General features: G+C 40.0%; 1 protein-coding gene across 8 annotated transcripts in view; it reads right to left on the reverse strand.

The window, feature by feature from the left end:
• Positions 1-304: 304 nt before the first annotated feature.
• Positions 305-23,783, reverse strand: part of LOC127533053 (uncharacterized) — a 56,220-nt gene continuing 32,741 nt past the window's right edge. For 6 of the 8 annotated variants that reach the window (XM_051945112.1, XM_051945114.1, XM_051945113.1 and 3 more), the window contains 5 exons: positions 12,325-12,627; positions 7,152-7,442; positions 6,960-7,070; positions 1,136-1,203; positions 305-685 (listed from right to left, as the gene is read on the reverse strand). In XM_051945112.1, coding sequence (XP_051801072.1) covers positions 572-685; positions 1,136-1,203; positions 6,960-7,070; positions 7,152-7,442; positions 12,325-12,627 — 887 coding nt within the window. In that variant the 3' untranslated portion in view covers positions 305-571. Of the gene's footprint in view, positions 686-1,135; positions 1,204-6,959; positions 7,071-7,151; positions 7,443-12,324; positions 12,628-14,870; positions 15,013-15,688; positions 15,935-23,783 lie in introns of those variants that run through there. The other 2 variants (XM_051945111.1, XM_051945110.1) reach the window with 2 other exon arrangements.

Raw genomic sequence — 23,783 nt, forward strand, 5'->3', positions numbered from 1 at the left:
GGGGAAGATGGAGTCCTGCATTCATGTGGACGTTCCTTTGACCGTGCCCATCTTCATGGCAGCTTCATTTCCTGATGGATCTACTGATGGTTAGAGGAACATGACCAAGAGTTCAAGGTGTTGACTCGGCCTCCAGATTCCAGAAACGTCCAGACCTTAAGGGTTCTGCTGTGAAGGTCTTGGAGCCTGAAACCACTCTATTTCTCTACAAGGACTTACTGTCAGCAGTGATGCAGCATCTAGAGAATGTGTTACTCAATGAGGAAGGAATGTCTGAACCACAGGAGACAGTAAACACCACATCTCTATGCAGAGCATCTTTATTAACATGAAGGAGGAAATGTGGAGATGCTCTGAGAACAGATGAAATGTAACAATGGACAGTAACAAAGCAGTGCAAGAAGTGAATACAATCACAGCAATGCAATAAATAGCAAATATTGAAATGTGTACAGGACGGTTGTACTTTTGTTTAACTGCCAATAGTACAGGTTGATAATGATCTGTACATTTTCCTTCATCTTTGGTTTCAGTCAGCTGCACATTAATGGTAGAAATGTGTTTTCTGCTGTCAAACGTGACCATCAGAGTCTGTCGGCACCATCCGATGAGCCTCCAGTTTGTCATAAACTGTTGTCAGATTGGAGAGATCCACAGGTTCTGGTGAATCCGGTAAATTTCCTCCCTGTAGAAGCAAAAACACCAAAAGTAAGCAGTGGAGAGAAGAATTTAAGTGGGAGTGGAACCAGAATTAGGGAGCGTCTGAAAGCAGCCAGAGGGAGGAACTGATCCGTCTGGAGCTTCAGATCATCTCCACCCTGGAGGTCCTGGAACCTGATACAGGCTGCTTCTGGTATTCAGACAGAACTCAGAGCCAAGGGCAGCACATTCTCCACTTATCTTTGAACTGCCTGTATCTGAACCTTCATGTGTTTCTGAGTGAAGCTTCTTCTGTTTTCACAATAAATAACAGTTTCCAGTGATAAGGTGTAGTTTGGTTCAGAGGTGTGGCTCCATCAACAAAGTCCCTGCAGACTCGATGAACTGATGTTGTGGGAGGACAGATGAATAAACATCTCTGCTGTAGAACCATCATTACCACAGAATTCTACTTTAGAGTCTAAACATCACCAACCTGACTGCGTCTGTCAGGACAGACGTTTACTTCAGTGTACTCCACGTCTGGATTCGTGCCCTCCGGATCTGCAAAGACACAAATTTTAAGGTTAATATTAATTTATAAATAAGCCAAATATTATTATTTCCAAATCAGGATTACAAAGAGCTTCATCAGAACAAATCAGACGAGAAGGATCAATAAAATGTTCCAGAGATTTAAAACATTCAGACTTCCTGTTCTAACATTCAACCAGAGCAGCACCAGCTTTGTTCTGAAGAGCTGAGGGTTCAACTGGACAGATACTGTCGGCCAAAACCCTTAAACACGATGAAAAATAGACTGAGTTCAGTCCAGAATCTGACCAGGAGTCAGCGTAATGAAATTGTAGGAACACTTGAGTCTTTGTTTGTCGCTCAGCAAAGTTCTCAACCAGCTCTAAAAGCTCTGTGCTGCTTCTTGGGGTCAACAAGAGAACAGAACTCTCTAACAGTCCACATTAGGAGGAAACAATGCATGCTTTGTTTGAGCTGCTTGAACAGGAAAGGGTGTAGTTTGGCAGATAAAGGGGAATTCTGGTTCATTCCAGCTGCTATTTTCTCCATAACTGTGTCTCTATGGGTCGTCCTAATTCTGTACTCAAACTCTCCGATGTAAAGATTCAGAGAATGTGAACGAAGTTTAGACCAACAGTGCAGCCTGAGCTCCAAGCAGATCTCCACAAGAATCTGATTTTTACATGAATCATTTTAAATGTTTGATTTTGTGGCAGAACAAAGACATTCCAAGTGACTAACTTCTGTAATTTCCTTTAGTCAGACTCTAAACCCACAGTTTGAAATGATTCTTCTAAAAATGTGGTTTCTTTGAAGAGCTGCAGGGAAAGTAAGCATGACGCACGGAAACACGTCAGAGTGAACAACTTCAGATAACTGTCAAATTAGAACATAAAAGTTATTATCATGGCAAGAGAACCAATGAATAGAGCATGAGCAGTAGAAAGTGAATAGAAAAGGTCCCAGGATGGAGCCCTGAGGAACTCCACAGGACAGAAGACAACAATCACACTGCAGTCGATTAAAGAAATAAATACAATTAACATTATTGTAGAGCTGCACCAGATCAATCACCCCACATCCTGAGATGCTCTACTGAGATACTTGTTTGTCTGATACCTTCATCATGTGGTCAGTTCTTACTAAGATCTACTTTAAGCTGCACCACATTCAGACTCCTACAATTCATCCTTTCTTACTCCAGAGAGCCTTTCTCAGTCAACTTACATTTACAAGACAACTTTTTCACCTTAAAAATAAAAGTGTTTCCTCTTGTGACTTTTCAAACCATAAAAAATATGTATTTAGCTGCAAAAACGAGATACAGGCGTATAGAGGATAAGCTCCAGTTTAATATCCTGTTACCATCTGATCTGAGGCTGAAACTGTTAAGTATTAGCCAGCAGTAAAACACTTCCCTGGGAAACTCTGCTCATGCACAAATGTCTCTATGGTAACTTAATGCAGCAAACACTTCAGTTAGCGTCATGACAACAAAGGTATCTAATGACTCCCACACATATCACAGTTACACAGGTAGACTGGAATTAGGGAAGCTGGAACCTGATAAATGATGAACAGTTAAATGTCAACGCCAAACAAGAAGCTCTGTGTTCCTCTGCAAACTTCCTCTTTGCTGCATTATTGATCTCCTGTTCAGTTTTTCTCTGTTGGTCACAGCTGAGTCCATCATGGAGAATCAGGACTCTGGTGCAACTGATTTATCATTTTGGCAAATTTTTGAGCTAGACTTGTAGAACAAAGTGAATGTAGCTGAAATAGCACAATTTCAAGCTTTAATTTGGTTCATTTTCGAATCAAATAACAGAATTTACTGCTGATTTAGAATTCATTTAGGTTATTGAGTCTGCAGATAGTCACTCAGAGCTCTGTGGAACATTCAGTTCATCTACAGATAATGTGCTGATTTGTTTCCACTACGTCCATCTGACTTGTTGAAGACAAAGTGTGATTTCAAAGGTTATACTCACAACACCATCTGTTTCCTGAGAGGTCAATATTTGCCTGGAAAGTCCGGTATGGTTCTGGGAAATCAGCTGGTCAGCATCCCATCATTTCCTCCCTCTGCCACTGCTCTGGTCATTTGTCCAGATACGATTTCTGTTCCTGTCGGTCTGAAATGGCCTCAGTGCCTCTTTCCCTCCCTGCATCCTGTTTTCTACTCTCTAGAACAGTCTTTACCTTCATCATCATCATCAGCAGCTGCATGGACCGCAAGAAGGCCTGCATTTACGAAACTGATCTGAAGTAAACTTGAAGGGTCATTCTGGTTTATTTCAGACTCAAAAAATGTTCAAAATATTAATTTGACCAAAATGAAATAGTGTCCAAAATTAAATAAACTTGTGGAAAAAAACTTGAAATTTTGTTGAAAATGACATGAATGAATACAAAATGACTTAAAACGTTTCCAAAATGACTCAAACTGTATCACAAATAGGCATAAAACCTGTCTAAGGTTTCAAAAGTGTTCAAAAGTGTCCAGAACTGACTACCAAACGACCTCACCTGGAGTAGAGGGACCGGGGCTCCCACCTGGAACCAGGCCCAAGAGGGGAGCTCGAGTGTCTGGTGTCTGAGCTTTGCCCTGTGGGGCTCAGACAGACACAGCCTGAAACGACAACATGTTGGACCACCGCCCAGTGGACCCACTACCCACAGGGCTGGAAACTGGGTTTAGTTACTCTGTCAACTGGGCAGTGGACAGGAGTGGACATTAAGGCGTGCAGCCATCTGGAGGCATAGAATAAATGCAGCGATGTGGATGGAACCTGATGTGCTGCAGGAGGTGGAACGGTGCTGACTAGATACCATTCTGGAACCGAACTCCTGGAGAGGAATTGGGCTCACCTTCTTTTCCAGAGTTGCCCAGAGTGAGAGCTGCTGGATACTCACAAGATCCCAACTGAGCATTGCTTTGTTGGAGTTCTCCTTGGACAACCAGAAGGTCGCCTCTCTGCAAGTGGGCGTCATGGAGGGAAAACTCTGACTGTTGTTGCAACGAACAGCCGCTCAGAGGACCCGGCCTTCTTGGAGTCTCTGGTGGTGTCCTGGAAAGGGTCTGCAAGGGGAACTCATCGTTCTCCTCAAGAACTTCAACATTCACATATGCAACAATGAAGAAACCTGGAGGGGGTTGATATGGAAGAACCACCTGCCTGTTCTGAACCCGAGTGGTGCTTTGTTATTGGACTTCTGCGTTAGTCATCAATATGGCCATGTTCAAGCATAAGATAGCTCATTAATGTACTTGGTACCAGAGCACTTTAGGCCACAGTCTTGATCAGCTTTGAAGTCGTGTCATCGGACCTGTGGCTGAATGTCTCGAACACTCAGGTTAAGAGAGGAGCAGAGTTGAGTTGGATCTGATGGAAGGCTGCTGGTGAGGGTGAGCTGGGAACGTCTGGAGTTTCTCCTGTAGCCCGGGGAGGTTGGAGACATGGAATCTGAGTGGGCCATGTTCAAAGCCTTCATTGCAGAAGAAGCTGATAGGAGCAGTGGCCAGAATTTCACTGGTGCCTGTTGTGGAGGTTACCTGAAAACCTGCTGATGGATGCGAAAATCATTTCTCCACTTATCAGTCTTTTCTATCCAGATTGAGTCCATCTACTTTCACTGATTCCAAGCAGTATGATGTTATAAGCTTTCATTTCTGCTGCTATCTGTGCAGCCTTTCCACTTTGGTACATAGTCCTTACGTTCCATGTTCCAATGGTGGTGTTTCTGGATAGGGAGAGGCAGTTCTGTCGTGTGGCTTCCGAACTTCCTTGACTTTCACCACTTGACGTCATCCTTCTTCAGAGTGAAGAACCTTCCACATCCAGATACGGAATCTCTTGGTCTCTCGTTGGTGTTTCTGTAGCTGGGCGTGTTTTCTGTGGTGAGATAGCTGGCCTTACTCCCAAACCCAACCTGGAGGACCAGGGTGGATTGCCTCGAATGGCTAACGGTTATTCACCAAACCGGGTGTTAGAATCAGAGTTTTCCTTCTCCTAGATGAGCGGCTATCGAAAGCTAATGAGCCCCGTCTACCCATCGCCCCTGTAGTTTAGCCTGGAGCCGAATGGTATCCAGTTTCCATGTATCGCCACGGGGAGGCACTACATAGGACTTGTTGTGGAGAGGCTACATACTGGCAGAGAGAGACTTACGCACTCGGCTCTCCTTTTCACTAAGCTGAGCTAGCTAGCCAACGGTGGAGCTGAAAGCAAGCTACACACTAGACGCATCACACAACATTGATACACCATCAGGCTGATTAAGGAAGTCTTGTAGGAGTATCTGGATTGGGGATCTCTTGAAGCAGCAGACAGGTACTGGTTGGCCAAAACGGCACCAGCTGTGGCAGTGGTGGAAGCAAAAATTCAGATGTGGGATCAGTTTGGAGAAGGTACAGAAAAGGACTTTTGGTTGGTCTCAAGGAGGTTCTGGCAAACATGTCAGGAAGAGAAGGCAGGGCTTGGTCCAGGCTGTGTATAGCCAACCTGGGAACACTGTTGAGTGGTGGAAAGAGCTCTGCGAAGAACTATTCAACTCGGTCAACACGTCCTCTGCTGAGGAGCAGAGCCGGAAGAATCTGGGGAATATCCGTCTGTACTTGTGGTAGAAGTTGCCGAGGTAGTTAAGAAACTCTTCCATGGCAAAGTGCCAGGTGTGCATGAGATTCGCCCCAAGAAGCTGAAGGCTCTGAACATTATTGGACTCTTTGACCGACAAGTCTCTTCATTTTTGTGTGGACATCGAGTATGATACCTGTAGAGTAGCAGACCAGGGAGGTGGTTCATTTTTAAAAATAGGGGGACTGCACACCACTCAGCCTCCCCAGGAAAGTTTAGTACATGGAGCCTTCTTCCTAGTTTCCTAGTATGTACACCTGGGAGAAGAACCCAGGGTCCACCCAAAGACTCTCATATCTCATCTGGCCAGGGAATGCCTCAGGATCCTCCAGAAGGAAATGGAAAGCATGGAAAGCATTACCAGGGGGAGGGACGTCTAGAATGACCTGCTTTATCTTCTGCCTCCATTACACAACCCCGGAGAAGTGGGAAAAAATGGATGGATAAATGAACATAGGACAAAGTAAAAATGGGTAAATCCATGTATCTGGTTTGTTATTTCTATCTGTACTAGAATGTGATGACAAAAGCTGCAGATTTCACTCTTTAGAGTCTTCATACGTGTAATTCTTTAAAATGGATTTCCTGTTTTGCTTGAATAAGAAATGACGATGTGGTGAATACCTGAGAAAACAAAAACTATTTTCATGTCTGAAATGGAGATCTTTGGAAAACACCTGAGAAAACCAGAGGCATTAAACTCTCAAATATCCTTTTGTCAGCAGAACAATGAACCTGAACACGTCTGTCCGCTCTAAGTAACGTGGAAATCACCTTCAGTTCACTGATCTGATTACAGCGGATCAGATGACATAAACAGATCCTATCTGACGCATATCAAGTTATGGGAAATTATCTTTTACACCAGAAGAACACTGCAGAGAAAGTTTACTGTTCTCTCTCTCTGACAACCCAGAATCACCAGATCAGCACAAAAGTCAGATCTGATCAGTCGTTCAGCCATGAAGCAGCAGCAGCAGCGTCTGTTGTGATGAGGATCACCCAAATTAAAAAAGTTTATTTTTCTCAGTTTTTCTTGGATAATTACCCTCTGACTTTGCTCCTTTTTGTTTCTGACAGTGGTAAAAACATGAAACATAAAAATCTGTTGTCAAGCAGTGGAAGTAAAACAACAAAACAATCACCTGCCTTGTCTTTCTGCGGATGTCCACTCCTTTGTCTTGAAGCACTTCCACCAGATTAAAAATGCAGCGACTGCAAGAAGTGCAACACATCCAACGACGACTCCAATAATCCAACCTATCAAACAAAACTTGCATATCAAGCAAACACACCAAAAAATGTTTTAGTGATAAAAATCAGAGTTAGAACTGATCTTACGATGTCTTTGGTTGTCGTCTGAGCCGCTGTCGATTTGAGGACAAAATGTCTTAACGTCCACTAGAAGAGTCTTGTTCTCTGCAGGGTTTCCAGCCACACATCTGTAAGAGGATCTGAGGTCCTGCTTGGTCACAGTGAGAGGCAGAGGTCCAGCAGATCTGCTCTGGTCCACCACCTCCTGGTCTTTGTACCACCACAGTGTGATCTCTGCAGCTTTGTCCACAGCACACAGCAGATAGCAGCTGTCAGAGCTCACATTCAGTGTTTGGACAGCAGGAGGCGCTACAGGGTCTGCAGAGGACCAGATGGACACTGGAAATTAGACAAGAGTTCACAACAAGAACCTGCATCTTCCGTTTTTGACAGAAATTCGACTTAAATGACAAACGTGTCAAATTCTGACGATAATGACCCAAAAAAAGACCTTAAAACATAAAACTAGTGTCCACTGTGACACAAGAATTGTCCAAAGTGGCTCAAAATTTGTCAAAAGTAATCAAACTTTGTCCTAAATGACTCAGATTCTGTCCATATATAATCTAAATTTGCTAACTAAAAATTCCTAAATGACAAAGTTTTTCAATTATGACTTCATCTGACTGATATAACAAATGTGTCAAAAAAAGAATCAAATTTTGTCTGTAATAATGCAAAAAATTAAGATAAATGAAATAATGACTCAGTAGGAACTATCTGGATAAAGTTGTCTGGAGCACCATTTATCGTACCCAAAGAAACCATTTTTAAACGGTTCTTGGGAGACTTTGGTGATCTTTAAAGAACCATTTACAGAAACAATTCTTGAAGGAATGTCTTGCTAAAAGGTCTTTGTAGAACTAAAGTAACGTTTTTGTTTTTAAGTGGTGTCACTGCCAAGAACTGTTTTTGGTTCCAGTTAGGAGCTTTATTTTTCTGACTTCAGAGACTTTCTTTGTCTTCCTGTTGATCTCAGAGGACGTCAACCAGATATTGTTGCTCTGAAGGTGATCAGGAGGCTTCAAAGTGAGTTCAGACACAAAGAAAAGGAAATTTTTTGCAAAAACAGGACTGAAGTCAGCATTAAGGAGCTCTAGTGGTTCAGTCTGGGTCCTTTCAGACATCAGACTTTATTTATTTGGTATCTGGGACCCAAAGGTAAGTTCTGGAAAATATTTTGGCCGATTTTTGAGAATTTTAGATATTTTCAGAGTGGAGAATTTTTATTTTTACCCTAAAAAATGCAGTCTAGTGTCTCCATAAAGTCCCTGTCAGTGTATATCTATGGATGGATCCATGTTTCTACTAAAATACAGTCTTTGGTCCACATTTCTCCAACTGTTGAGGCTCTAACATCAGTAGAATCTGATGGGTTAAAGTTGGACCAGACAAAGTTCCAGTTTTTAGATATTTAGACTAAATGTTGACGTTGTCTCATTGGTAGGAACCAGAACCTGGAGTTCATGGAGGTCTAGATGGTTATTATAATGATGTGGCTCAGGTTGACGTCAGAGACAGGTGTGAGGAGGCGTTAAAGGAAAACAGAAGAGCAGCTGCTGTGCAGATAATGATGGATGAACCAGGAGGTAGAGCAGAACAAGGGGAAAGCTGAAAGACAAGTTCTGCCTCATAAACCACCTGGAAACAGATGAATGTAGACAGAAGAGATGAGACATCGTTGTTCTAGACAAAAACATTTACAACCACATCAGAAACCAGGTGCACCGTTAAAAAACCTTCTGACCAGCTGCATCCTGTCTTTATATCCACATTTATCCATCTAACACACTTAAATTACCTAAATCTTATTCTGTTTACATCCTAAACATGTTCATACTGTACATGTATCTCAGCACATTCACACTGCCTTAAAGCTGTTAACTACACATCTAACACTGCACTGCTGCTACTGCTGCTCTGGTTGGAACATCAACTGCAATTTGTTCAATCTAATCTAATTTAGTCTAATCTAATCTAATGCATCTGACCTTCTATCATGCTGATGTTTCAGTTTCAGGAAGTTACAGAAACTGATGTAAACAGTGACTAAGGATGTAAGACAGGAGTGTCAAACTCCATTCCTGGAGGGCCACTATCCTGCATGTTTTAGATGTTTCCCTCTTCCAACACACCTGATTCAAATGATCAGGCTCGTTACCAGGCTTCTGCTGAGCTTGATGATAAGCTGATCATTTGAATCAGGTGTGTTGGAAGAGGGAAACATCTAAAACATGCAGGATAGTGGCCCTCCAGGAACTGAGTTTGACACCCCTGATGTAAGACCTTTAAATCCATTTTTCCTTCCTGTTTCTATAAACTGTTGTCTCATGCTAAAAACTGATCATCAGCTGATGTCTCCATGTGGTGATTTCACGAGTTTTCCTCAATCACAAGGATAAAGGCCACAGTCTGTCCCACTTTAACTCACTGTGGTTCATTTTTAGAAGCAGAACAACATGAGGGAGGAGACAGAATCATGCTGAATGTCTCAACAACTCGTCAACTTTGTTCTATTTTTGTTTTTGTTGTTTTCTGTGACATTTGTCCCATTTCAGGTCTTTCTGGGACAGTTTTGTCTCTTTTCTGTTGCTTTGCGTCTCGTTTTTGTGTCTCTTTTTTCTTGTTTTGGTTGCAGCTTTATCTCCTCATCCTGTAGATTTTTCTCTATCTCCATGTTTCTTCTCTACTCTGTTCATCATCAGTAGAAAGATGTTTCTCCATGCTGGATGGATCTCCAACTACTTCCTCCTCTGTTCTCTGTTCCTGAGCCGTGCTGACTTTATTTATTCATACAAACAGTACATTTAGGGCAGTTTTTTAACAGAGAGATTTGGAATCAAGCGCTTTTTGCTGAAATATCATGATTTTTAGTGTAAATGTGGCTAATTTTCCTGATGGAACTGAATGATTCATGATTGGTTGTTTCTGGTTCTGATCAATGATTTTTTTTGGCGATGTATAAAACATTTAACACTCATTTAAAACCTGCTGGTGGGTTTTTAGATATTTAAGGGTTCAAAGTTTATTATGCTGCACATCTTTTTAACAGAAAACAGCAGTTAAAGAGTTAAAATCAACTCTTCTGCTTTTATTCTCAGTGTCCAGGCTGTGGAGGGACTTTCAAAATAAAAGGAAGAACATCAGTTTTCTACCTTTGACCTCCAGCTTGTTTCAGAATGTTTTCATACTGGAAGCTGTGGAACTTGTGGAATATAAACATGGAGCTCTGATGTAAACTCTGAATCCTGTTCATGTTGAGAAGCTCGTCAGCAGATGTGATGTTCAGCAGAGACTCAGTACTTCCTGTTATTTCCCTTCAGTCTAAACAGTCGTTTCCATCCAGGAAAGCAGATTCAAACCTTCAGGAGAAGTTGTGTCTCTAATTCTGGCTGCATTGACTGAATTCTAAGAAGATTTGTGATGTTTAAAGGTTTAAAAAAACTGAATTTGTTGACCAGTAGATACAACTGGGAGATAGATCTTCTTACATAATCAGTTATTGCAGCGATGTGGAAAGAAGCTGAACCCAGACATGTGGAATCCTGATCTGTGGAGAAATACTGTGTTTGGTTGCAAAATGTTTTGGGTTTTACAGACTTCCACCTTCAGTCTGTCTCACGCTGCACAGCTGATGTCAACATAAACCAGATTAAGGCTCCTTCATGATGAAGTAAACAGCTCTGCAGGTTAAACAGTGTTTATCTGTTCAGGGTTTATCCAGAGTGTTGGTCCACAAACATCTCAGAATCCTTTAAAGACTGTTTTCATTCTTTTTCAGCTTCTCAGTCTCAGTTCAGACGTTCTTCTCCCCAGCAGTGTTTTCCAGTTTCCTCCTGGAGGGTCCTGAGGTGTTTCCAGGCCAGATGAGATATAAAATCCTTCCAGAGACTTCATGTGGACCTCCCAGCTGGATGGAGTGCTCCAGATGTTTAGCCACCTCCACTGGGTTGTTTTTGAGGTTTCTTCATTCTGCTGGTCTTTAGACTCACACTTGAGTTTCAAAACATGTTTTTTTCATTCCATTGTGTGAAGAAATAAATGAAGCAATCAGCTAACTGCAGACTGTGGTCGACTGTGAGGTAAACAAGATAATTAACCATTGTTGATTCATCTATTTACAGACTGCTGATGTTTAGTTTGTCTCTCTCTCAGCAACAACAAAACCTGAACCCTGAATAAAACACGACGTAGACTGATTTCACCGTAAACTCTGACAGATTCTAGAGGAAGTAAAAGATCTACAGCTGGTCCCACAATACAAACACACATATACAAATCTACAAACATGTAAATACAGACGCACATACATGTACATTCACAGACACATAAATACAAACATACATATATTTACATTATTGCTTTTTAATTTAAAAAAATATGCTTAACTTGGATATACATATATGTTTCATAAACTCTGCAAAAAATAAGTTAAACAAAATTATTTTTATTTTTACATTTTAACATACTACATGATCATATAAACAACATTATTAATTACAATTATTAACACATATTTTAATTATTTAGATTTTTCTTCAGAGTGAAGTTTTTAAAAATATTTAATTTGCTTTTTCTATTTTTTAAAATAATATTCTCTTATGGTTTCTGACTTAACATTTCTAGAGTTTGCATTTCAGGATCCCTTTAACTTAAATTTAATTAGAGAATAAAGTTTTACAGTTTTAATAAAACTCAGAGCAGCAGTCTGAGCTGATTAGTGGTGACGGAATGTAAATGATTAAAATATGACATGAAATATAAAAGTCTTTTTACCTTCTGGCATCCAATTATTGGAAAAAATTAAATTCTATGTTATTAATTTCATTTTATGAAGCTGATATTTTGCATAATTTCCAGACAGAACAGAAAGTCAACTAAGTTATTGATGTCGATGCTGGAAAAGTGCTTCTTTTCTCCCATAAAGTTGTGAAACCAGCTGTGATGTGAGTCTCAGTGTGAAGGGCTGATGTAGGACTGTCTCAGGTGTGTCTCAGGTGTTAATCACTCGCTGGTCGTCTTCATGGTAAAAACATGTGAAGGTTTAACACGTGATGCTGCTCATCAGTGACCTCACATGACCTGTGGTTTGGTCACTGGAAAGGACTGATGATGTCACTGATAGTTACAGGAAGTTATTAGAACAACATTCCTGCCAACACACACTGATCAATATATTAGAAGAAGAAAACCATCTTACCGTAAACTGTGAGGTTATAAATAGATATATTGGAAACTTCTCCTTCTTTAGATTCAATCTTATAAATCCCAGAGTCTCTCCTCTGCAGGTCTGTGAGAGTGAAGAGTCCTGAGGATTTATTCCACTGAAGTCTGTTTTTATAAATGTTCTTTTCTATGATGAGTTTTCCTTCTATCACCTGAGCAATAACTTCTCCATAATACAGAAATCCTCTCTCCAGTGGAGGATCAGGCAGAGTGATGTTTCCTCCTTTAGTTCCTGACAGATTCTTCTTCTCTTCTTCAGCATCACATAAACTGATCACTGTAAAACATAAAGACACATCAGTCAGCTTCAGTTTGATCTTATCTACGCACTATAAACTCATTACACAGGTCATCTCAAGGCAACTGTACACAGTAAAGTCAGGACATTACAGGATTTTATTCCAGACAGTCACCAAATGATCCAAACATCAGCTGAACTGACAACCAGTGAGGAAGAAAAACTCCAGTTTAACCATCAGAACCCTCAAAAAGGTGTTTGAAATGAAGATTATATTCTTTAAAAATGTCAGAATGACACCATTTATCAGCTAGAAACTGTCAGAGTTTCAAAATTCCCACAGTCTGTGAACACATCATGATACTCTGGCAGGAAAAACATCCAAATCTCAGCTTATAAAAATGACTTCTAATGGCAACACCAGATCCTTTAAATATAATAAAAAAAAATCTCAGATCTCCTGAGTCCAACTGGTTCTCAAACATTCAGAGAGTTTTCAGATGAACTGCAGGCAGCGTTTCCAGAGCAGGTAGACAAACTAAACTAAATAGTTAAATATCTGGAGTTTGTAGCATCACCTTTTTATTCTTCCACTGTTGATAACAGCTGAGGAAACGTTATAAATGTTGTAGATTCCAGGTTTATTTGAATTTCTGTAGAATATTTGAAAAATCTGAGCTTTATTGTGCAACATTAAAAGTGTGACATGAACATTTTATTTTAACGGATCACATAAATAGATCCTCCAGAGTTCCTGTGTTGGTCTTTAAAGTGAAGTCAGGGAAGATCTCCATGATGACCTCATGATCTGATCAGAACGTTCTTCCTCTCCAGCAGCACATTAGTCTCTGCTTCATGATTCAATCAGCTGCTGATCTGAGCAACAGGATTCCATCTCCTGGTTGGTGTCAGATTTCAAACAACAGCTTGTAACTCTGCAGAGTCATCCAGGTCATTATGGTCCTACTGAGATCAGGAAGAAGCAGCTGGACCTCTAGCTGGGTTCTTACAGATGTTTCACCTTCATCCTAGAGACTTCTCTGGACTGAAGCGAAGAAACCTCCTGGATGAAGGAGAAACATGTTCCAGGATCAAAGTCCAGCTGTTTCTCTCTGTGCAGCTTTAATGGACTTTTCCTTTAATACATTCAGAGGAAGATTTAAAACTCTGGATGCAGCAAACTCCACAAGGTTCCTCCTTAATGAATAGATGTTAATGTAAATGGGTTTCACTGACAGAGATCCTACAGCCGAGTTCTTCAGAGACAGAAATGATGTGGAGAAATCAAAACAAAATGGAAAAGAACATTAAAAACTATAAATGTAGAGAAAGTTCTAATGTGTTCCAGAGAGCTGGGTCATGTTTTAGTTAGAATAAAGAACCTTCAGTTTAGAGGACATCGTGATAGAACAGATCATCCTGCAGCAGTAAACAGCTCTCCTATTTATACTGATAACATGAAAACATTTACATGGAGGTTTATCAACAGCTGAAGGTCAGTCCTCCCCCCCCCACACTTCCTGTTTACGTTCTGCAGCTGCAAAAGTTTGGTACTTTTACGGCTGTTTTATTTTAATTTCAGTGAATCTTCAGTTTTTATTTCATCAGAAATTACTTTCACCCCCATTTATTGACGCTGATCCTGGATCTTCTGATTCTCATTAACTTTACAAAAAGTGAACAAACAAAGCAGCTGCTGCTTAAAATATATTTTTTAATATTGATACATTGATAAATAATAGAATAAATGTTTCAGAAATGAACTGTCTTCTCTTAAAATCTGCTCCACATTTGACCAGGGGAAAAAAAAATCAACCTATCGATCCATCCATCCATCCATCCATCCATCCATCCATCCACGAAGTCAGAGTTTTCAGAATCTCAGCTGAGGGAAAATGTTTTATCTGTAAAACTGTTGATCTGTACATTACTAAAACCACTGACTGAAGCAGTTTAGTTCCAGTATCACACACTGTATTCATCGCGTTACTATGGGAACCCCACATCTATTTAGTTGGTGATGCAGAAATTGCATAAATACGTTTTAATGTTTGGTCTGCAGCTGATAGATCACAAATAAGAATCAACCAGTAGCATTAGTTTAACTTTGATTTGGTTACATTTCATTAAATTAATATCCTGCTTTATGGGACAGTGTTAGACCTCAATGCACTTTATCCTGTTCAAATGTCTGACAGTTTTATTGTACAGCTGTCTGTAATCAGTAATCTGCTGCATTGATCGGTAAAATAAAAATTAACACACTTTTAACAGTTTCCTACCAGCATTCCCGTCGTCCATCATTTCCAGTAGCAGCTTTTTACCGTCATCATTTTTATGCTCCTCACTGTTCTCCATCAAAACAACTTGATGACTGAAGCAGCTGAACAGGAGCGGATCATTTTGTGTGGAAGACAAGTCAAATGATCGTTAAATGCTCCCGAAATAAATAAAAAAAAACAAAAAAAAACATATTTTTCAAGAACGGTGAGGATCGGAAAGGATGTAAATTCCCGTTTCATCCACATAGATCTTTGTCATGCAGCCAGGTGTTGCTAAAAACGAGACAGAAAACTAATTATTGTCTCACCAAGAACACCCACAACACAGGTTTGTTCTCAGAAACACTCACAGCCTCAGCAGCAGAACATCAGCTGGATCGGATAAAATAAATTGGAACAAACTGAGACCACGTTATCAACACTAGTCACAAAACAATAAAAACACGTTTAGTCCTCCGTCCTACCCGTCATTTCAGAGCACGTTAACCGCTGACAATATGAAATAAGATGGAAGTAAAGGGATCTGTTCTGACAATATTAACCCTTCGATGCGCAGTGTGGGTCAGGAGATGTCCACTTTCCTTTGGATTTGTGTCACTTTTGACCCATGTTGCGCATCAAAGGTGAAAAAAATGGAAGTAAAGGGTCTGCTGAGGGTCTCGGAGCAGACAGAGGTCCGCCAGTCAGTCACCTGGATTCTAGATCCTCCACTGGATGGTTTTAAACACGCCATGTATGTTTAGAAGAGAACAACCAGACTAGAAGTTCAATCCTGACAGAAACCAAAGTAGTACAGAAATAAATATAAATGACCTTACCGAGGAAAAAGAGGAGAATAAATGTGGTCCAGGACTTCATGACGGAGTTAAACAGTCATGGTGGAATAATTCTGATTCTGTCTCTTCACGATCTGTTGATACTGAACAGCTTCGAAACCAGTGATGCGAATAACGGCGTTATTTTTTTTAGTAACGAGTAATCTAACTAATTACTATTTTAATCAAGTAAAAACTAAAGCTGCTCACTGCAGATCCAACTTGGCTCTCAGCCAGCTGCGTTAGTGGTTTCTTTGCTGAGGAAAGGACAACAAAACTACACAAATGATGATGATTGGCTGAAATAGAGAGATAGCTTTCACGGTCAGCCAATCACAGGAAGAGTTCAGTTTAGACACAAAACACACCCAAACCAGCAGAGGAAAGCTGCAGGGGTGGAGGGGAAGTTGGTGCTTTCAAAGTAGAAGTATACAGACACTACTTTATTGTCCTTGAGGTAAAAGGCAAGAACGTACATGTGAAATGTTCATTATGTCCCTGAACAAAGTGTATGTCCACGTCCATTGTAAGCAACTCACATCTAATGAAACATTTAACGGCACACTTCTACAATACTAGTGTCCAAAAACACCGTTGTTGACCCTGTTGATGATGAGAGCAGGACAGGTGTGGATAACCTAAGCTCTGCTGAGAAAGAAGGACATGGAGCCACGCCGTCAAAGCAGCTAAAGCTGGATTTTTCTGCTCCAGCTTCACAAAAACTTAATGATTCCACCTCCTGTATTCATCTCATTATAATCCACTGTAGTAATATTAATAATGCAGGAGGATCCATTAAAGCAGCTTCTATGGAGAGAAACAGGAAATATAGAGAAGGATCAATGCAGACGATGCATTGATTCTGTTTCTAATACTTGTAAACACTTTTTTTTTAAATAAAATGTTGAATAAATGTTGGAATAAACTGAACTGTTTCTGGTTTACAAACCTAAGACAGGTTTTACATGTAGATGCATTTTAACGCAACACTGCAGATACAGGAAATAACATCCCATTCTGAGTACACTGAACTACTGATCTGTACGATAAAGATAAACTTTATTTATAAAACCTCTCATACTGGAAATGCAGCTCAAAATAATAATTATAATAAAAGAGAAGTGTTAATCACTGGGTACTTTATAAGTTGTAAAAATAAACTCCACTTCACGGAAATACTGACAAAAGATGAATATAAAATGAGAACACGTGATAAGAAGAGCTCAGAACCTTTAGGGAAGAGGAACTTAAAGTTAAATATAACTAAAAATGTAATAAATACTGTGAGAAAATGTATACAGAGATGCTGCAGCTAAATTCAGGTTAAAACTCCACTTCTGCTGCATGAAGCTCTTTGCAGTTCCTGTTTAATATTAGAGATAAAACTAATCGGCTTGTCAGTGGTTGGTTGAGAGAAAATAAACTTCCTGTTGACTTCCTGCTCAAAACCAAACAGACAGCAGCAGATACACAAATCTAGACCAGATGTTCTACAACATTAACTGTTAAATGGACATTAAGGTGTAAAAATGGAAACATTCATTAAACACAGACATCAATACCTCTGAATATGATCATAAATCAATGATTAATATTTACAGAGGTGGACAGAGTAGCCAAAAAATCGTACTCAAGTAAAAGTAATGTTACTTCAGAATAATATTGCTCAAGTAGAAGTAAAAAGTAGTCATTCAAAAATTAATCAAGTAAGAGTAAAAAGTATTTGGTGGAAAGACTACTCAAGTACTGAAAGTACTGAGTAACTGTTTGACTGGCTGTATGCTATGAAAAACCAAGATTTGGAAATTTGTGTTTCTTGTGCCTGAACTCGTCATTTTTAAAGATGTTATTTAATTTTGTTATTCTTTATTTTATTTTTTATTTTATTATTTGGAAATACCAGAATTTGCACATTATTTTAAATTTTGTCTGTCTGATCACATCATTTCTAAAGATATAAATCAGACATTACAGTCAAACAGTTACTCAGTACTTTCAGTACTTGAGTAGTCTTTCCACCAAATACTTTTTACTCTTACTTGAGTAATTTTTGAATGACTACTTTTTACTTCTACTTGAGCAATATTATTCTGAAGTAACATTACTCTTACTTGAGTACGATTTTTTGGCTACTCTGTCCACCTCTGATTATTTAGGATTTGACCCAATCTGTAAACCTGCATCAACCTTCACAGGGAAACTGCTTCATAACAGTTAATAAAGGTTGCAGAGTTTGAAAGAACATGATCACATTTCAACACAAAGAGGAAGAAGACGTTTGATGGATCGATTCATTCTCGTCTGGCTGCTCCTTCAGTCAATCAGAACTCTTTACAGAAGGAGGAGTTTTACAAACATCCTCCTGATGCTGCATGTCGACTGTCTACCCTTTGAAACCTATCCAAAATAACAAACCTGAATTTAGTTTGAAATCAACTAGAAATCTGAGTTTAACGACACAACGTTGAGCTGATGCAACACATTTCATCACAAACCATCAAAATACTATGCAGAACTTAAAATGTTGGTTTTAAAGCTGCAGTTCTTGTTTTATTTTGTGCAATAGATAATGAGAGTTTTGCAGATGCAACGGAAACAGATTTAATCTTCAACCTACACCACTGAAGGACGTAACCATGGTTACTACATCCTGCTTAGTTTTAGGGAGTGATGGCTTTGAGGAGATATGGACGAGTTCTCCAAACCTCACCAAAGTATGCACTAATGAACACCTGCTGGTTCTCAACCCAACCTCCACTCCTTCTATGCTCTGTTGAACTTCTTGACCTTTCTTGAAAGAAATAAACCATTATTGGACAAATTCTACTGTTGAAGACAATCTTCATCATCTCAGAAGTTAGAGCTCCACTGGACCAAGGCTCATTAAATGTCCAACACACTCACAACCATGCATTTAATTAAAGTTGTAGGAAAACAGTGCTGGACACGTCATCAACTCAGCCCTTTCTCGATGTTTTCCTTTCCTTTACTACTCCTCAATCAGAGTCTCTACCAGACTATAAACACCTTCCTCAAAAGAGAACCATGCCGGGTCCATTTCATTTCATTGTATCATCAACGACTGATCAGGAAAAGACCATTACACGTTCATTAAGTCTTACAGAATGGCAGCAAATGATGCCTGGAGAATCAGGATCCAACATTTCACCATTTTTTCACCAGTATCCACCATTTTTTTGACTTGATGAAGTAAAAAATAAAAACCCAACTATGGAAACAGGATGCTCGATACAACACAGAATCCACAATGAAGCAGATAAACAGAAACCACAAACAGACGACAAAGAACTCAATACACAAACCAGAGCTGAGGAAGACGAAGAGAAACATCCAGTTGAACATGAGGTAATCCAGCAGACATTTATACCCTGACAATGATTGGGGAGGAGATACAGGTGAGTCATCAGATAGATGGCCAATCAAAAGAGGAAGGAAACAGACAAAGACAGGAAGTACAAACAGAAGCGACACACAAGGGCAGGAAAAACTAAAACAGGAAGTAAGTGACAAAGACATGAAACCTTCATGTAGACAAACACAGGAGATGTAAAAAATGAAAAACAAAATAAAACTAGAAACTAAAACCAACAAGCCTGGACATGTGCAACACCCAGTGTCGTAGTGGTTAGCACTGTCGCCTCACAGCTAGAAGATCCCTGGATCGCGTCCTGGCCTTTCTGGGATCTTTCTGCATGGAGTTTGCATGTTCTCCCTGTGCATGGGTGGGTTCTCTACGGGTTCTCCAGATTCCTCTAACAACTGACTGATTATTCTAAATTGTGTGATTGTCTGTATATGTTGCTTCACCCTAAATCAGCTGGGATAGACCAACAGATGGATGTGCAACACCCAGTAGCTAAAAGACAAATATCTGTTTTTTATCATTTAAAACTCTTGTCTTTGAGAATTTAGACACTTTTATTACATTAATTATCCATCCATCCAGCCATCTATCCATAGGTTTGCCCTCAGATTGGACATACACTAAGTGAAGTAACTGTGAACCATTGCTCTTGTTCTTCTATAAATATTGATCTTCCTAATCCTTGGATGTTGATCAAACTGTGCAGAAGTTCTGTCAGCTCTTTGTGTTGACGGTTTTTAAACCATACAATTATATTTGTACCCAGAAAAGTTATTTTTTGGAGCAAACCGTTGTACTGACAGGAGATTCTGATGTGTTCATGACACAGGTAGAGTCTCTATCATCTGCAAACGGTGTTTCTGTTGCTGCTGCAGCTCAGGAAACCACATGTGTTCCTGTTCTGTTTAAATGTAGACTACAGAGCTGACAAGAAAACCCAGTTATAGCGTCGCTGTCCAGCCTTTAGTTTAGCTTTCTGGTCCACCACATCCTCCCGTACAGAGCAGCAGACCCAGTCAGCTCACGTCAGAACCGTCTTTCAATTCTATAGAAACCAACCACAGAGCAGAGCTTCTCATACAGAAGTTTTAACTGTTTACTGGCCTGTGATCCACCTGTGGAGGGAGTGGTGAGGTAAAAGCAGAAACCTCTAACGGGGTCAGTGTCTCTGTGGTACAATGTGCTGGTTTGAATGACATTTAATCGTTGCAACGAGTGTTTGACGACCAACAGACACGTGGAAGCAGGTTGTGTTTGTGAAAGAACAAACTGTTCCTGTGTGGTTGCTGCATTATTTCAACCAGTAAAGGAAAATTCTATTAAAGGACACACAATGGAAAGTGAAGAGGAGGATCAAAAGAACTTTCTAAACACACAAAACCTCCTTCCAGTCTTTTCTATTGCTGTGCTTTATGCAGCAGCTCAACTGATGTTCTTTCCGGTGTTTTATGGTGCTGGTGAGTTCAAGGCCTTGTTTTGGTGGAAAACTCCCTCTGGTGCTTCATCAAAGCTCTCTAATCTGTCAGAAGTTTCCTCTAACGGAAGAGATCAGGAAGAAAAATCAAGACCAAATAAATCCCCAGGAGGTTCTATGATATGACCAGATCCTAAGAGTTAGGTTTAGAGAATCTTAGTCAAGCTTCAGCTCATCTGAGACAGAAGAAATCCTCTACAAATATCTAAACTTCACACTGAAACCATCCTGTAGGAGCAGATTTGGAATTATTGTAATTATAGTGGTGTCAGTACTCATAATTGATTGTCAATTTTGCCTATAAAAGGTAGGAACCTTTGTGGCTAGGTAGAGTTTCCAGCCGGAAGGGACAAATCAGTTTTTGACCACGGAATACTGTATTTGGAGTGCTGTACACAGAATGCCGAACCGTGAAAGACAACTTATGAATGGGAGCTTGTGCACTTTGGAGTTTTTTGGAAAGCCAATAAAGACACTGTGTGGAAGGCAAGTTAAAACGAGTTGGACATTCATTTATTAGTACGGTTATTAAGCACGTCAATTACGTTTTTATGATTCCCGGTTGGGCGCTCTCAGTGGCTTAAAGCTTTGGCTTAGCCCCTTTACATCCATCAGCTGAAAGAACCAGGTCAAAAGAAGGAATCTGAGCAGCAACACTGCAGCTGTAGTTGCAGGTGGAGAGCTTCAAAAGTTTGTAGCGTGAGGCAACATGAGGAGGTTCAGCCTCTATAATTAAACCAAGTCAGTAATTACTCACAAAACCACAAAAAATGACAAAAATCCCCCAGCTCTGAGTCAATCCTGCTGTTTAAGTTAAAAGTAGTTTTTTTCCTCATCGTAAGGCATAAGGCTGGTGTGTCACTGTCTGAAAATCACAGTGACTAAGGTTTAAACTTAAAAACAGAGATCTTTGTGGATACTGGGTGATTCCAGCTTCTCGTTTCCCACCAAACAGCTGCACATCAGAGGGTTTTTACTCCCTTTTATTGCCCTTTTAGTCATTCTGTTCTTGCATTTCCTTGGAATAAAAAGTGCTGAACCCCTAAAGACTGAGTTAATGTCAGCAGCTACTCTGAGCTCTCAGCGAAAACATTTGCAAACGTTTGCTTTGTAAACTGAATGCTGCCAGCCTCTGAATTTTCATCTTTCCTGTGGGATCAGCCAGTGTGGTAAGAAGAGCATCCATCAGCAGAGCAGAGCATCAGAAGTGCAGCTCCATGATTCTAACCCTAACCCGTCTGAGCTGCTGCTGGAACTGATGGAGACTAGAAGCTTCTCTGTGCACGGAGACTGTGAGGCATTCAGGGAACATCTGGAAACTGCATATTCAGAAAACAACCTCAGTCAAATTGAACCTCCACAACTAACCTCTTCATTAATCTCAACATTCATTCTTTTTGATGAGAAAACTTCTGTAACTATTTTTATTTCTTATTTCAACAAATAAATCCGTGTAAAGATAAAATACAATCAATATTTTGTTCTCTTGTCACTAATTGTCTCAAATTTTAGAAATTAATTTGCATTAAACTTGAATTTAACATTAACGTCAATTAAACGATAACGACATGTTTGAATTGACAATAAATTTGTCTTTTACTGGTATTTGTCAGAAGTTTTTAATTTTTTTGAGATTTTTTTTATTTATTAACATTTTTGTGTAGCATTTTAAATCAGGATTGATGTGTTGTTCTCTGCTCACACTCACTACTGATGCTCCCACCTGCTGTAGGACGTCGGTTTATGCAAATTTCTTGGCTTCAATCCCATTCCGTTGAAATCTCCACCTATGATCAGACTTCCCCATTGTAAAGGCCAACGGTTTGTTAGAGACTTTTTCCTGTACTGACCTCTGATGAACCAGGATACTGAGTCAGCTTGGTGTTGTATATAGTAAAAACGCCTGCATGGTTCAGTGTTTTGTGCAGCTAAAACAACGTTAAAATAGTGTAAAAATATAAAGAAAATTCACACAATGAGAGGAAAGCTTTGATGCAGCCACAAAACCACTGGAATCTGCTGCCAGCTCCACCTGAAAGAGTTCTTTTGCACCGTTTTTTGTTAAATTCTGCTTCCTTTCATTCTTGAAATTCAATCTCCTGCCCTCAGCTAGTAACTAAAGCAGAACAGAACGAAGGTCTTAAAGGACCAGTGTGGGGATTTATGAGGAAATATTAGTCCGATGGGTGATCAAGAAGTTCTGAGACGACATCAGGTTTCACATTTTGTCACCATCTCCTTCAAAGTAGAGTTAATAGCAGTCCAGAGGATGAATGAGTCACGATGAAGGCCGTCCAGTTTCATGAAGATATAAAGACCTCATCCTCACTGAAGGATGCATCAGGTGGATCCTTCACCACCCAACAGATCCCAAGATTCATTGGTGACAGTTTGATCAACAGCTGGAGTTCTAACTGGTCACAGCTTCACTGAAAACATGGATTTATCAGCAGCTAGTTCCAGATATACACCAACCAGACAGAACATTCTGAGCCCTGAGGTGAACAGAAGAACTCTGATCATCTCTTCTTCATGACTCCTGGTAGTGGGTTGGATTTATCAGGCAGCAAATGAACAGAGTTGATGTTAGAAGCAGGAAAAATGTTGAAGCATGAGGACTAGAGGCAGTTAGACAAGACGACTGGGTCAGAACGTCTCCAGAACTGCAGCTCTTATGGGGTGTTCCTGATTTGTCTTCAGGATCATCAGAACTGGTCCAAGGAAGGAACAGTGGTGAACCAGAGACAGGGTCATGTAATCTCTGGTCAAAGAATCACAGATTTACAGTTTATCTGCCTGAAGACGCTCCTTAATGAGGGAATCAGAGAAGACAGAAGGAGGAGGAGCTGAGGCAGGAGTTGACTTGTAGAAACTCTTAGACACACATTCTGGTTGTTGTCTGAAGGAGGAACTTACCAAAGGTAGTGAGCAGTTAAACTGTCAAAAAGACCTCAGCTCATGAAAGTAAATATTTAGTTTTCATAAACCGTTGGGTGTTTGCAGAACTAAAGAGACGTAAAGCTGCTGGATGAATGAGATGGAAACATGTCAGCTCAGATCAGTTCAGTCTCTGAATGAAGCTCAGAGTTTGCTCAATAAAAGTTACTAAAAATTGTTCAAAATCAATCAAATTGTAAGAAAATCCTTGAAATTTATTCAAGACAACAAAAAAATTGTCCAAGATGTTGATCATGATGAAATATTCGCCCCTTAAAATGGGAAAAAAGTGCAAAATGTTC

The sequence above is a fragment of the Acanthochromis polyacanthus genome, chromosome 3 (assembly GCF_021347895.1).
Source record: "Acanthochromis polyacanthus isolate Apoly-LR-REF ecotype Palm Island chromosome 3, KAUST_Apoly_ChrSc, whole genome shotgun sequence".
Lineage (NCBI taxonomy): Eukaryota > Metazoa > Chordata > Actinopteri > Pomacentridae > Acanthochromis > Acanthochromis polyacanthus.